At 28.8% G+C, this 14,023-nt stretch overlaps 2 protein-coding genes across 3 annotated transcripts; both read right to left on the reverse strand.

Moving 5' to 3' along the window:
• Window positions 1-2,093: 2,093 nt before the first annotated feature.
• Window positions 2,094-9,192, reverse strand: LOC124425473 (elongation of very long chain fatty acids protein 1-like). Of its 2 annotated transcripts, none has more exons than XM_046965839.1 (7): window positions 8,479-9,192; window positions 6,245-6,293; window positions 5,349-5,539; window positions 5,148-5,228; window positions 4,683-4,845; window positions 4,289-4,428; window positions 2,094-3,741 (listed from the first exon to the last, which is right to left on the reverse strand). In XM_046965839.1, the coding sequence occupies exons 1-7, from the start codon at window positions 8,542-8,544 to the stop codon at window positions 3,577-3,579; spliced, it is 855 nt and encodes a 284-aa protein (XP_046821795.1). In that variant the 5' UTR covers window positions 8,545-9,192; the 3' UTR covers window positions 2,094-3,576. The 2 variants fall into 2 exon arrangements, with proteins under 2 accessions (XP_046821795.1, XP_046821796.1); XM_046965840.1 differs by lacking the exon at window positions 2,094-3,741 and adding an exon at window positions 3,941-4,123.
• Window positions 9,193-10,299: 1,107 nt separating this feature from the next.
• LOC124425472 (cysteine sulfinic acid decarboxylase-like) lies at window positions 10,300-13,933 on the reverse strand. The gene is made up of 6 exons (XM_046965838.1): window positions 13,393-13,933; window positions 13,031-13,274; window positions 12,763-12,961; window positions 12,297-12,673; window positions 11,139-11,330; window positions 10,300-10,597 (listed from the first exon to the last, which is right to left on the reverse strand). The coding sequence occupies exons 1-6, from the start codon at window positions 13,662-13,664 to the stop codon at window positions 10,424-10,426; spliced, it is 1,458 nt and encodes a 485-aa protein (XP_046821794.1). The 5' UTR covers window positions 13,665-13,933; the 3' UTR covers window positions 10,300-10,423.
• Between the last annotated feature and the right edge of the window lie 90 nt (window positions 13,934-14,023).

The following is a 14,023-nucleotide window of genomic DNA, read 5'->3' on the forward strand; positions in this document are numbered from 1 at the left end:
CTTTACGATAAAAGTTCCTTATATACACGTGAATTACACAACAGGAGTTCTTAAATCATCGCATCCTCTTCTTTCTCTTTCTCTTTTTCTCTTATCCTCATTACTTTAATCCGGATTTTAATTGAACTCTTGCGATTCCATCTAAGAAAGAACGCATTTTCTTTCCATTTTGTTTTGGTTCGTTCATGTACCATCCTTTTAAATGTCCAATTCGAAAGACACACAGGACGGTGATAGAACACGACCATCGTCGTCGAAGGATATAGGGTAGGAGAAATTAAATTAAATTTAGATTAAGTTCAATTAATTAAGCCGCTTCCCTCGTGGGAACTCCACTTCTGTTCCTATTTACGGTCTCCGAAACTCAACCCCCGTGGTGAAAGGAGCAGCGACATACAGAACGATAGGTGATCCTTCTCTAGTATCGGATACGAAATTAATTTCTAAAACTTCTATTCAAATCTAATCTTCTTTCTGTCCTATCAACGGTATAATCGATAATAATTTCGCTTATGTTTTATCGCAACTAAATTTTTTAATAAATCGATATATGCAAATAAATTTTATTCTAGAATAAAAGCTCTTAGAAAATCTAGAATTGTCTACTGTTTTAATGACAATACCCGAAATCTTAAAGATTAATTCGTAACGATCGTTGTGAATGGCAGGCTAAGAGAAATTTCGACGAGATATACGATTACGAGAGACAATCCAAAGGAGCTTTAGAATCGTTCGTCGGTATCGTAGAAAAGAGTTAGTGGCTTTCGTACAATCGATGAGCTTTCGTGCTTTCATACGAACGAGAATAGAATACAGGGTGTCTCAATAATTTTGTTACAAATACTTTCATTACTTTTAACGATACAAGGAAATACCGAATGAGCGAAATATTTGATTCAGTGGATTACATTAAGGTCCTTATACCATTTAAAAAAATCTTCGATGATTTCGAAATCTTAAAAAAAATAATCTTGAGCAAAAATCGATTTATACGATAATGTATGTTACAAATAGTTACTTCGTATCATTAAAAGTAATGGAAATATTGCTTTGTAACGGAGTTACTGAGACACCTTGTATATATATATATATATATATATATATATATATATATATACACATACAAACATACGTATATACGTAGTTGTAGACTACAGTGTATGCGTAAACTCTGCTATTTAAGCAAGCAATTATGTCGTATACTGTACGATCGTAATGGAAGATCGTAATATGGCAATGGCGTCTGTGCCATTACCCCACCTTATAAATTTCAGGAAATTGGCCGAGCCGTTAATTCGAGAGTTACCGGCTACGCATGGCCAGCAATAATGAGACCGGATAGAGAATGAAAATTTTCGAGAAAGAAGGGAACAAAAAATGACTCCCTCCTATGAGTCTCCACTCGCCCTCTTTCGAGCAGCACGTTCGGTCCAACTAGTTTACGCTACCTTTGCAATTGCAATTTGCATAGGCCGCACACGCGTCGGTTCGATCGTTATTTTCGCGAGCACAGCAACAGCAGCAGCCTCGCGTTGATTGCTTTTCTAGTGAAACCAAGTGCAAGCGAGTTTTGCGTTAACTTTTCAGGATCTATGAATCGATTGTCGCTTTTATTGAAATTTCCGAGATACAAAAATTTTTTGTCCTGACTCTTAAACGCATGTAGCACAAATGTTTCATCGTTATAAAATACATATACTTCAATAGAACGTAAATAGTGTCTTTTATCGGGTAGATTTTATGTAGGTGAATTATACCGAGTGAGTTTTCATAACTCGGAAATCGCTTTGAGGAAAATTGAATTTAGCGCCCTCTCCGATAACTTTCGATACTCGATAAAATTATTAATTAATCCTTTGAACCATCGAACGTTCGAATTTAATTAAAAATAAAATCAATAATACGGAAATACATACATACACATATATATATATATATATATATATATATATATATATATATATATATATTGTACTCGAAATTTTATCTACTTATCTGTAATTCACTTTAGACTGAATCTGGAAAGTACAATTTTCTCCGTGCCTTGAAAAACTCAACTCATTGGAAATCGTTTAAAATTATTTAAAAAAATATATTCTATCAATTGCCAAGATTTTTAATTTGTAAAAAGTATTCGATACATTTTTTTCAATTTTTATAAAAGAATTCAACGAACATCACGCTGGAAGCAATAAAAGATTTGGATACACATATACAATCATTTAAATACATAACAATATTCTTATTATATTCTTAAATAAAAGATACGTCGAAATGTAATAGTAAAGAGACGTCAATTATTCAAATATATAAGACATCTTATCTGGCTAGAGAAAATTTCACGTCGTATATTCGTATAACGTTTATACGTCATTACTATTTTAACGATGTGTTCAACATCGTCGATTCAAGAGCATATACGAAATTATTTATTTTAAATGTTATTTAATAGTTTATATTATGGGAGAAACGAATTGCAAGTTAAAATACACTGTTTAGAAAAAAAAAAGCTAGTGCGTGAGCGCGATTAGATGGTTCCGAAGGGAAGAGAAAATTAAAGAATATACAACGCAGAGGACCCCGCAAGACCTCGAGGGTCGAGATAAATACACTTTCACGTTAATAAACTCTTATCGGTGGTAGCCCATGCGTGTCGACTTAAAGCCACGAACACACTAATCCGCTATGCTAATTTCAGAGCGTGAAAGCGATGGAGTCCTATATAAGCCCTAACCCTTCTTCCTGCAGTTTATACCAATATATCCGCAATCGTACATGAGCTTAAATAAAAAGCTATTAATTAATAAACGTAATATTGTTTCGCCAGTCTATTTCTTTCTCATATATTCTCAGCAATTTCGAAATATTTTACACTTATAATCGCATAAGGATAATCATATTCTTATATATGATTTATAATTGATCGCATTTTATTTTTTTGTTTTGTTGTTTTTTGTTTTTTTTTTTTTGTAAAAATATCTATGACTATTCGTATTAATTATTTTATACGATACGATAGAGAATTATTGTAAAGAATTAATCATACAATGCTGAGAATATATTATGAGTTATAATATATTATCAAATAATAAATGATAACTGATCGGTTAAGCTTTACGTTTCTTATAGTTTAAATAAATGTGCACAAGACTAACATTGCTCGATCTGACATTGTCCATCATAAAATAAGACGAAATAAAATAATGACAAAGTTTTCAATAGTTACAGGTACCATTAATAAAATATAAAATAGTCTTATAGGATTTCGTTTTTAAGATCAATGCAATGGAAAAGCACCATTCTACAAAATATATATATATATATATATATATATATATATCGGTTATTAATATAATAATTAATTATATTAATTATTCGCATTAATTATTATTATATAATAATTATTACGAATAGTCTTATGTATTTTTGCAAAAAAAAATGCGTTTAATTATAAATCATATATAATTATCCTTATGCGATATATAAATATTAATATAGGTGCAAAATCCACCTATTATCCCACGTAAGAAATTTCTAATGACCTTATATTTTATTCATTCGATCATTGAAGATCTCTCATTCCAGCTTCTTTCTTGTATAAGACTTTTTATAAAATCCCCAGAACATATATAACATTATAATTACTTGCATCGTATATAAGCAAGCAACAAATTTTCTATTTGGATCGCAAGAGGGCATCAGTGCCTGACCTGTGTGCAACAGCATAATAATGAATTGTATCTGTAATCACATAAACATATTTTCAGAGTAAAGGAAAAAGATATGCGAGTCTTATGTTTTTTCCGTTTAAGCTAATAAATTCTTATAATATAAAAAAAATAAAAATAAAAAGGAAAGAAATAATATGAATAATTAAAGATAAATAAGTGATTAATAAGTTATTAAAATGTTTTTCTTTCGAAAAAAAAAGGCAACGTTATTGCGAGCAAAGTGCCTTTATTCTCGTAGATTTTTACTTTGAAATAAAATGCGCATAGCAATACAAGGATATCGGGATAAAGTGCGATATATGCACTTTCCAGTCGAATGCTCGCCAAGAAAAGCGTTGCTTTTCCGTGAACTTCGAATACAATATGGAAGAAGGCAAGAAGAAAGATCAGGACTAAAAGAAAGAAAAAACGGAAGCGAATTGAGTACAACGAATCGTGAAAACGGAAAATCGAATATCGGATTTCTTTTATAGGAAACACAATGCAAAAATCTGTTTCCGCTTATAATATCGCTTCATTGTTTCTAAAAAAAAAGATGGTATTACGTTAATACATACTATTTGTAGTTTCGTGATATATTTTTTCACCGGCATAATCTTCTCTGTTACTCCTGGTCCGAGAGCAGACAGTAGATAATAAGTATACATGAATACGTGCACGATACAATTTGGTATTATTATGAAAGTCCACATGCCACCTGAAAAAAATAATCGTTTATTTATATATTCTTTACTCAAAAAAATATAAAATGATCATCGGTTAAAGACTGTAATAAAGATATTCTATAAAAAAGAAATTATGATCGACCGTTAACGAATTCAATTGGAATAATGTTATATGGATAAATGTTTGATAAAAAAGATAGTTTTCTCATTAGATAAAATAATAATAATAATAATAATAATAAAAATGTTTAACTTGAGTAAAAATAATAATCATGATGTCACATACCTGGAACATATTTACAAACCATCCATGCCATTATAACCGTCGTACTATGATGATAGATATGAAGGAAAGATGTCTGATTATATTTCTTTCGAAGAACAAAAACGATTGTGTCGCATAATTCGACTACCTTCAATATAAATACTCGCCAAACCCAACTAGCCATCTACAAATCAATAAAGAAAATTATTAACGATCGATCATTCGTCATAGAAATCTTTTTCTCTAGAAAAATTCTTATCTACTTTATAATCAATTAATTCAATTATTTAATAAAATAATTCATATTTTATATCCTTACATAAAAGAATCTGAAATGTCTGAAATGTATCGTGAATTCGTTGATGTAATTAAACATTTATCGTTTGATGTCATTCAATCACGATGCTGCTATTATTATTATTATTATTATTATTATTATTATTATTATTATTATTAATATTATTACTATTTATATACATTACTCACCCTAAGAGGTTCGGCATCATAAGATATACTACAAGGTTCACATCCTAGAGAAAGATTCGTCGTAAAACCAGACGTTAGAATCTACAAAAGAAAAAATATCTTCAAAAATATATTCATGTATATTTAAATATGATGAACTTGCCATTTTCATAAATATATATTATACAAACGTTTCATGTAAAACAATTTAATTTCACTTACTCCATAGCACGTGACTCCACTTGCGATCGCTAGCAGACAATTATAGATAATCAAAAAGTTCTTCAGTTTGTAAGGTTTCCGATGCTTCATATAACGAGGTCCAATATGAAGAACGAACTCTAGATAAACAAGCAGGATTAACATCATTGGAAACGGATCTCGCATCAGAGGAAAGTTTGCCACTCTGGGATCTAAAATGAATATTTGCAACCATTAGAATGTTAGAAAATGAAAAATCTTAGAAAATTATTAAACTGTCCAACTGGTCAAAATGTTGAAATGTATATATATTTAAATTGTTGGTATTATATATATTAAAGTATTGCAAAATTCGAGATCCAAACTATGCAAAAAGAAATGTTAATAATAACAAATTCAAAAATCAACTTCACATTTCATACTAATTAGACAGAAAATCATTAATTCACCATAAAGATATTATTGTATTTTTATTTTATTCTCGTTTAGTTCTTATTTGATTGTTTCTACATTTTGTATATTTTAAGATAAAACAATTTTGAAAGAAAACTGTTTTCCATTGATTTATTTTATCAATTAAATAAAGTGTCCCAGTTCACTTCATATATAATAATAATAATAATAATAATAATAATAATAATAATAATAATAATAATAATAATAATAATAATAATAATAATGAAAAGGAAATAATTAAAACATTAATTCTCTTTGAATATATTATATTTTCTTTAGTTATGAAAAAGACAGGTAGAAAACTTTGACGCTTATTTCATCGATTAATATTTACAAAGGTTTAGATCATCGATTTTGAATTCTCCTGTAGAAATGAAAAATATTTTAAACTACGAATACCGTTAACGGACAAAGGAATTCTACTAATAAAATAAAATAAAATATTTAATATGTTCATTCACCTGCTATCTCCTCGAAGAGGTAATTGTAGGCCCTCGCAATGTCCATGTTCTACCGTTCAAGTTCGCCAAGAAAAGAGGAGAATGATGTCCGATGTTCCACAGAGCCAAGCAACAACAGTAAAAATATCAACACTGACCAACAGCGTTGCTCGTTCGTTCGCGAATGAGTATAAGAAGAAGGAACGAGTATGTCCGTTGTAGGAAAAGGATACCGGTGCAACGGCAATTGTCGTTCATGGTAGTCGACGAGAGAATGATAGAATAACGAGTGAGCAAATATAGATAATATATTGCAAAGTCATGTACTTCTAAAAAAGAAGCCATAATTCGTACCATCTTTTCAAATCTATCTCGATATAATATTAAATCGAGTGAGATTTGTCGAAATAATTATTTTATTTTAATTTCAAATATCAATTTGTATTTCAATCGATTTTAAATTCAAAGAAAAGAATATTTAATTAATAGGGAAAAAAAAATGCAAGTGATGGGTCGATGCAATTTGTAATTTCAAAATAATTGTTTTCAACGTTATATCTTTCCCCTTATATATTTACCGAGCCGAACAAGGAGAAATAAATGGAACGCAATTACATTTAATGTGTAAAGTTTTTATACGCTTAAAAAGAGTCCTATGTTAACCTTCATTAGAAGTTTTTTCTTTAAAATTTTTGTTAACTTTCATTAGAAGTTTTTTCTTTAACATGTTTTAAAAGTGGGTAAAAAAAATACATTTACTGAACTATTGTTATCATAGAATGATAAGATCAAGGACAACATCGCTCGTTAATGAAAATGTACTAACTTCGAAAATCTCATGAATTCGCATAAAAAATAATACAGAATTCATTTCTGAGATAAAACTTACCTGTATATACAGATAAACGTTTATTAACGAAATCCTATATAATACCTTAATATAAATATAATAAGCTATTCATAAATTAAAATAATAGAAATTCGCATAAGGCTGTCAGTTAAAACGCTTAATGAATTACAACGTAATATAAAGGATTAAAAGATTCGTAATGTTATGAGACATTTTGATTATATCTTCTAACGTAATAAAATATGTTTAATGCATTATATAATATGATCTTTAAAATTGATTCCGTAAAATAACTATTACCATTAAGTTATCTGTCTGGTTAACAATCATGTTATGCTAAATTATATTAAAGAAAGTGAGAAGATGACCATATAAAGAATGATAATAATGTAGCGTACTTTATACATTTAACATAGAAATATAAGGATAATAAAAATATATCCTTAGTTATATATCTACATTATGTATCTATATAATAAAACCTTGATTATAATTTAAATGTAACGTTGGATTACGATCTTTTACCATTCAACGACTATTCTAACGAAAACTGATAACTAGCTCGATGTATACATAGCTATCTATTAAGAATCTCTCGAAAATGAAATTGTATTCGCCTACGATGATCAAAATTACAACATGAAATTTATTCTTGAACTTTTCATTCCAAAATTAGTTCTTACGATACATCTTATAAATTTCTGTAGAATACTTTCAAATTCCATTTACGTATTTATAAATATGTGAGAAAAAAAGGAAAATAAAATAAAACGACCTTTATTAATATTATTTTAAATATTTCCACATATCTATTGACAAGTAAAATTATTTTTTTTTTTAATTTAGCTCTATTATATAAATACTATTGCATTAGGACAAAAATTGTATGTAAAATATGAAATTAACATTTCAATGTGATAAAAAAGAAGATAGCGTTAAAATAAATCTTTTTTTGATAAAATGAAAATATATGAAACAAGTGTCTATTGCGAGAAACGATAGGTGTTGAAAATTTTATTTACAATAATATTTTTCCACGATTCGACATTTAATTCATATTAATAATAATTCAGATTCGACATTAAATCAATTAAATCAATGTTAATAACTCGATTGCACGGGGAAATTAAATCTATTTATCAACATTCTGGAACGATTAAATTCGAGGTTGTGTCTGTTTTAGTTAACCGCAATCGATCGATGCAGTCCAATCTCGGCACTTTGTCTTCGAATTCGTTAAATTTCTCAAAGGTAAAGGATTACTGTGTTATCAAAGATAATAAAATTTGATCTCTAAGAATTTGAACGAAGAGATCATTTTAACGATGATCTAGAAAGTCTACGATGTGCGCAGGTTTACGGAAAAGGGGTGAACCAAATGAAAAAAGAAACTAAAATGACGCACCTGCGATCCGCAAGCCGGGAAATTTTCCGCATCTTGCGTTTCGATTCTATAAATATCCGATGACATTTAAACTATTATACGAAATATTTTACTTTCTATTCGCGTATGCCGACGTTATCGCCGTCTTTCAGGGCACTAGACTACTGTCCAACTTACGTTCATCCACAGGGCAAGCACCCCTAGTAGAGACTTATGCTCAGGAGCGTAACAAACTAGCGCGATACCACGCGCAATATATACGATTCCAAATAATTATAATTTCATTTTATTCGATCGCTACTATTTCTTTTTATTATTTTATTAAAATATCATACAATATTTAATAAATCGATCCTATCATTTACTTTAATATTTTTTTTATCATTTTTAAAATTCTTATATATTTTTAATAAAACCGATCCAAAAATAATATGGTTATTTACAAAGTACTTTGTTCCACGTAAATTTAACTCAAGGCAATAACAATTTTTATTTATATATTTTATCACACGTTTAAAGAGTAATTATTATTTTTAACAAATTACTTGCGATATTTGCTAATTTTCGTCAATCGTAAATTAACGTTATTATTTTTGAAATTATGATGAAAATAAAATATATTATAAGGAGATAAATAATCAAATTGGAACATCTGTTTCAGGGCAAACCATAAACGTAACTTATGATTGTACAGACAAGTCAAGGCCGTTTTTCTGCAATTAATCTTCGAATGAGGTCAACATGTTCCATTTTAACGTCGTTCAATGATCACGAAATTCCGTGCATACTTTTAATCTTTTATGCTCATAATTACCGAATTTTTTAACAAATTAAAAATAATTAGGAATTTATTGTTCGTGAAAATTAAAATGAAACTTTCAAGTATATCTTGAATAATCAAATTATCGTATATTTTCTACTCGTACTGCACCAACATATAACAATTTCGCATAAGCTAATGCAGTAATGAATAAATTATACTTTCAGACCTTTTGAAGAATCACATAAATACTATCGGACGTTAAGATATTTCTATGAATTTTACGTGCGGCAATAATAAAATAATATTATTACTATCAATGTATATCGGTTTAAAATATATATATATATATATATATATATATATATATATATCGATTAAAAAAAAATATGTCTGAGAAAAAAGGTCGCAAGTATATATAGTTCATGCGCCATTGCGCTAACGGATCGTGCCAACAACAAAAATAAAGCAATTAACTGAAAGTAATATCATGAAATCCAATGAAAAGCAAACTCATCAAAGTCTATCGAAATTAATAATTGACATGAAAGAAGTCTTTCGTTCCTTTTATATTAAGTCGATTCGCAAAGTTTACTGGTAACACGAAAAATAGGTCTTTCAAATCGATTATTTCAAAGTGAGCTATTACATGTATTGCACTAAAAAAAAAAAAAAAGAAAGAAAAAAGAAAGAAGAAAAAAAAATAAAAACAAATGAAAAAGTGTCACTCATTATTGGCATTATTTCCTTTTACGAGCACTCAGAGATCTACCATAATGTTGTACAGTCATGGAAAGTCAGTATGAGCAAAGTAATATGAATATATGGCTTCCCTGTGTGCTGTCAGTCGTATCAGGATTAGCCGGCTCGTTCGCATACGACGTGAGGCCGTTAGGGCTGTAGGACAAACGCAATCACGAAATGACCTCCTACCTTAGTATCACGAATTTAATGTGTCTTATTAATAGGACAACCAACACCAATTCGGAATTCGATTGGGGACATATATATCGTATACATGAACGAATATATATGAATTATTGATCTTCGTCTTTGAATTGTCTATCAAGAAAGCTTAAGAAAATATTTGTATTGTATTTTAATATCGTGTGCCAAAAGCAGCAAAAGTGGATACAATAAAAAAAAAAAAAATCAAAGAAAAACTATTAATAAAATATTTGATTATATATAACCTCATATTGGAATTCACAAGGACTCCCCAAGATTTTCCAGCTCTTCTAATACATAATTAATGTCTTGCATATCTGTTCCAGAATTTTGTACAACGAATCGAAAAAAATTTGGTTTCTCACGTAATGGTTGATAGTTGATCATTAAACTACCTCTTTTTGTCATTCTTCCCTTCAACTTAGGAGCTACCTAAAGTAGAAAATATGACTATGTAGAAATATTAAAATAATACAATTTTTAATTTCGCTATAATCTTAATCAAGTTTATAATTATAGTGCAGATACACACACACACACACACACACACATATATATATATACATATATATATATGCACTATAAATCTAATCGATAAGAAATGGTACCTACTTAACCAACAGTTAACTTACAAATTAGTTACTTTATCAACGTTCAAAAATAACTTAAAACATATTCTCTATAGATAATATGCCGATAAAATCAATTACTCGTATGTTATAAGAACAAATTTGATTTTCTTATATGCAAAATTTTCTTATTACACTTCTGTATATAAAAAAATTGTATATGCATAATAATATCAAAATAAAAAAAAGGTAAATTCAATTTTACGCTTACAAACTTTAAATATATTTAATATGTATTACTAACTATCTATATATGTCTTAATTGTAACAAATAAGCTTTAATTAAAAATAAAATTAAAGATGACTATATCTAAAACTACTATTATAAGGTAGTTAATGCTTACCTTGCTTAATTCTTCCTCATAATTGTATATAGAATCCTTATCTTTTAAATGCAAAGGAATAAACCAAAAGCATACATTGATGAAACATGGTTGTGTCACTAACTCAAAGTGTTTCTTTTTTTCAATCTCATCTTTAAAAAAAGCTGACAGTGACATTAGATGATTAATGTGTTTTTCAAAACCTGATGATCCCTGTAAAAAGAAAGTGTTAGTAAAGAAGACAAATAATATAAAAAAAAAAAAAATTCATATTGATCTAAGTAAATAATATAAAAGAAAGAAATGCAAAGCCATATATTATGTGTATGTATCTACTCAATAGCCCATATATGCAAATTCATTCTATAATTTTTCAAGTCATGAATTTTTCTTTAGCTTTTAGCTAGATGAATAAAAATACATTTTTTTTTTTTTCTTTCATATAATTTAAGTACATACTACAATATAAAATTAGATCACTTCTAAAAGAAAAACAAGGAAAAGCATTAAAATAATTATACCATAGAAATTGTATATGTCCATTCATATATTATACTATAATATATATTTTTTAAAAAATGATGTATTATTCTAATTATCATTACATCAAATGAACAGAATTTCTCATTTAGCTTAATAAATTCTTACTTTCTTTCATGCAAGATCTATAAAACTTATTGACCAAAAACACTGCTACCAGCTGAACTCTTGAGAAATTCTAAAACTTCTTTCGGAATCTTAAAAATTCACTGAATGAATAAGGTATGGACAATTCTGAATCCCTACAGGGGAAATTAATATATGCATAAGTACACCAGCAAACACTCTATACAGAACATGCAAGCCCTTTACTTCAACGGAGTTGTTACCTCAACCGTAATGGCTTAAATGCCAAAGTACAAGATCTATGCTTAAAAGAAGGTAGGGGAAAAAAGTGCTATGAAGGCTAGTTTTCTACATATTTGCATAAGTGGTTGCATTCAAAATCTAATACAGGGAAAAAAGAACCACTTCTCTAGCATGCATAAGTCTTAAGTTCGCATCAAAAAAGATGCTTCAAATATATCTGAAAGATGATGCATACAATATACGCTTCTAATCTGATTAAGAGCATTTAAAAGATATTTTATAAAAATAGAAAAGTTTATAGAAATGTTTAAAACAACATGTATAATTTACCTTAGCTTGCCACATAAACCAAAACTTCAAAACATCCGCTCTGCGTCCGCATTGTAAATACTTGTCTCCAGGATCTAAATCAGCTGAATAAAATTTATCCTTTTGAAACAAATAAGTAGCTCCCTTAGAGTGTGCTTTGGTTAAAATATTATCGTGCTTTGTCAAAAATAAAGAGCACTGTTGTGGAACGGCCAGTAATTTGTGAGGATTAAATAATATAGAATCTGCTCTTTCTATTCCTCTTAAAAGACCACAATGTTTTTTACTAAATATTAAACCACCACCCCAGGCTGCGTCGACGTGTAACCATATTTTCAAATCCTGACAAATTTTTGCTATTTCGATCAATGGATCGAAAGCACCCAGTACCGTCGTTCCTAAAATTAGGAAAATATTGTCGATGATCGTATACAACTATTTAACATCATTTCATATTTATTAAACAAAAAAAAAAAAAATTAATTACCGGCTGTAGCAAGAACCATAAACAAAGAACTTCCTTTTTCTTGTTCCTGTCGAATACAGATCTTTAAATCATCAACGCTCATTCTACCTAAATCATCCGTTTTCACGAGAACGACATCTACATTGCAAAGATTTGCCCATTTAGATACCGAGTAATGAGCATCTTCCGAAGCAAAGAGAATTGGCTTCATTATTAAATCCTTGAAGAAAGATGATTATTTTTAATTTCCATATTTCTTTTATACAATAGATGAAAACAGAATGATTACCTTCTTCTCACATCTATAAGAAAATCTTGCTAAATTGATAGCTATTCCGTTCGCAAAAGATCCACCTGGGCAAAACAATGCATCACCAAATTCACATCCATTATCATTCTTATAAAACATAGATAATAACTTTCTAGTCAAGGTTTTCTCCATCAATGTTAATACGGGTGCTACTTCGTACGTGTATACTGAAGCATTTAAGGCATCAGTCAACCATTGTCCTGCCAAGCCATAAGGATCCAATCTATACAAATAAATAATTATTAATCATTAATTAGTAATTGATAAGAAACTTTTTTTTTCATTTAATTGACTTGATTATATTGAATAAGTGTAATATCGGAATCATGAATAGAACTTACCCAGAAAAAAGTTGATTCATAAAATATGGATGACCAGTTTTAACGCTATATTTCAATATCTTATTTGCCACCAATAAGAGATCTTTTTGTGATTTTGGTTCTTCTAACAGATCAAAATTCAAAATTTCTTGCAAATAATTTGCATCTCTCCATCTTGAGACAGGATTGTCTCGCAATACACTCTCGAATGCGAAATCAATTAAGATAGCACTGAATTTCTCGAGAAATTCTCTATGCTTATTTTCAGAAGGTATACTACGCCAATCAGACATGAATGATACGTTGAAAATTATTTCGAAAAAAAGAAAGAAAAATGGAATATCAGACCGTATACAAGGTCTTATAAATGCTGTATAACTGAACGACGTAAAATGAACTGAGGCATTTTTAACCAAGCTTTGATATATATATATAAACTAACTACAAGGTCTTAATAAAATTCCACAATTACACTTAACAAGGAGACAAAGCAACAGCCCCATAGAATATTGAATCAGTCAATGTCACTAACATGATTAATTTGTATGAAACACAATATTCTTGAAATTACAAAGACCTTAAATAGCCTTTTAGATATAATTTTTTAACCAATATAACTACAATTACCAATGATAATTATCAAAACAATATA

The sequence above is a fragment of the Vespa crabro genome, chromosome 7 (assembly GCF_910589235.1).
Source record: "Vespa crabro chromosome 7, iyVesCrab1.2, whole genome shotgun sequence".
NCBI lineage: Eukaryota > Metazoa > Arthropoda > Insecta > Hymenoptera > Vespidae > Vespa > Vespa crabro.

Excerpts from the sequence above, each read along its gene's own strand:
- LOC124425473 (XM_046965839.1), bottom strand. The coding sequence starts at position 8,544 with ATGTCATCGGATATTTATAGAATCGAAACGCAAGATGCGGAAAATTTC. Across the intron at positions 5,540-6,244 it reads CCTCTTCGAGGAGATAGCAG|ATCCCAGAGTGGCAAACTTT; the intron begins GTGAATGAACAT and ends TATTCATTTTAG. Across the intron at positions 4,846-5,147 it reads ATGATGCCGAACCTCTTAGG|ATGGCTAGTTGGGTTTGGCG; the intron begins GTGAGTAATGTA and ends ATTGATTTGTAG.
- LOC124425472 (XM_046965838.1), bottom strand. The coding sequence starts at position 13,664 with ATGTCTGATTGGCGTAGTATACCTTCTGAAAATAAGCATAGAGAATTT. Across the intron at positions 12,962-13,030 it reads CTTATAGATGTGAGAAGAAG|GATTTAATAATGAAGCCAAT; the intron begins GTAATCATTCTG and ends TCTTTCTTCAAG. Across the intron at positions 10,598-11,138 it reads ATGAGGAAGAATTAAGCAAG|GTAGCTCCTAAGTTGAAGGG; the intron begins GTAAGCATTAAC and ends TTTCTACTTTAG.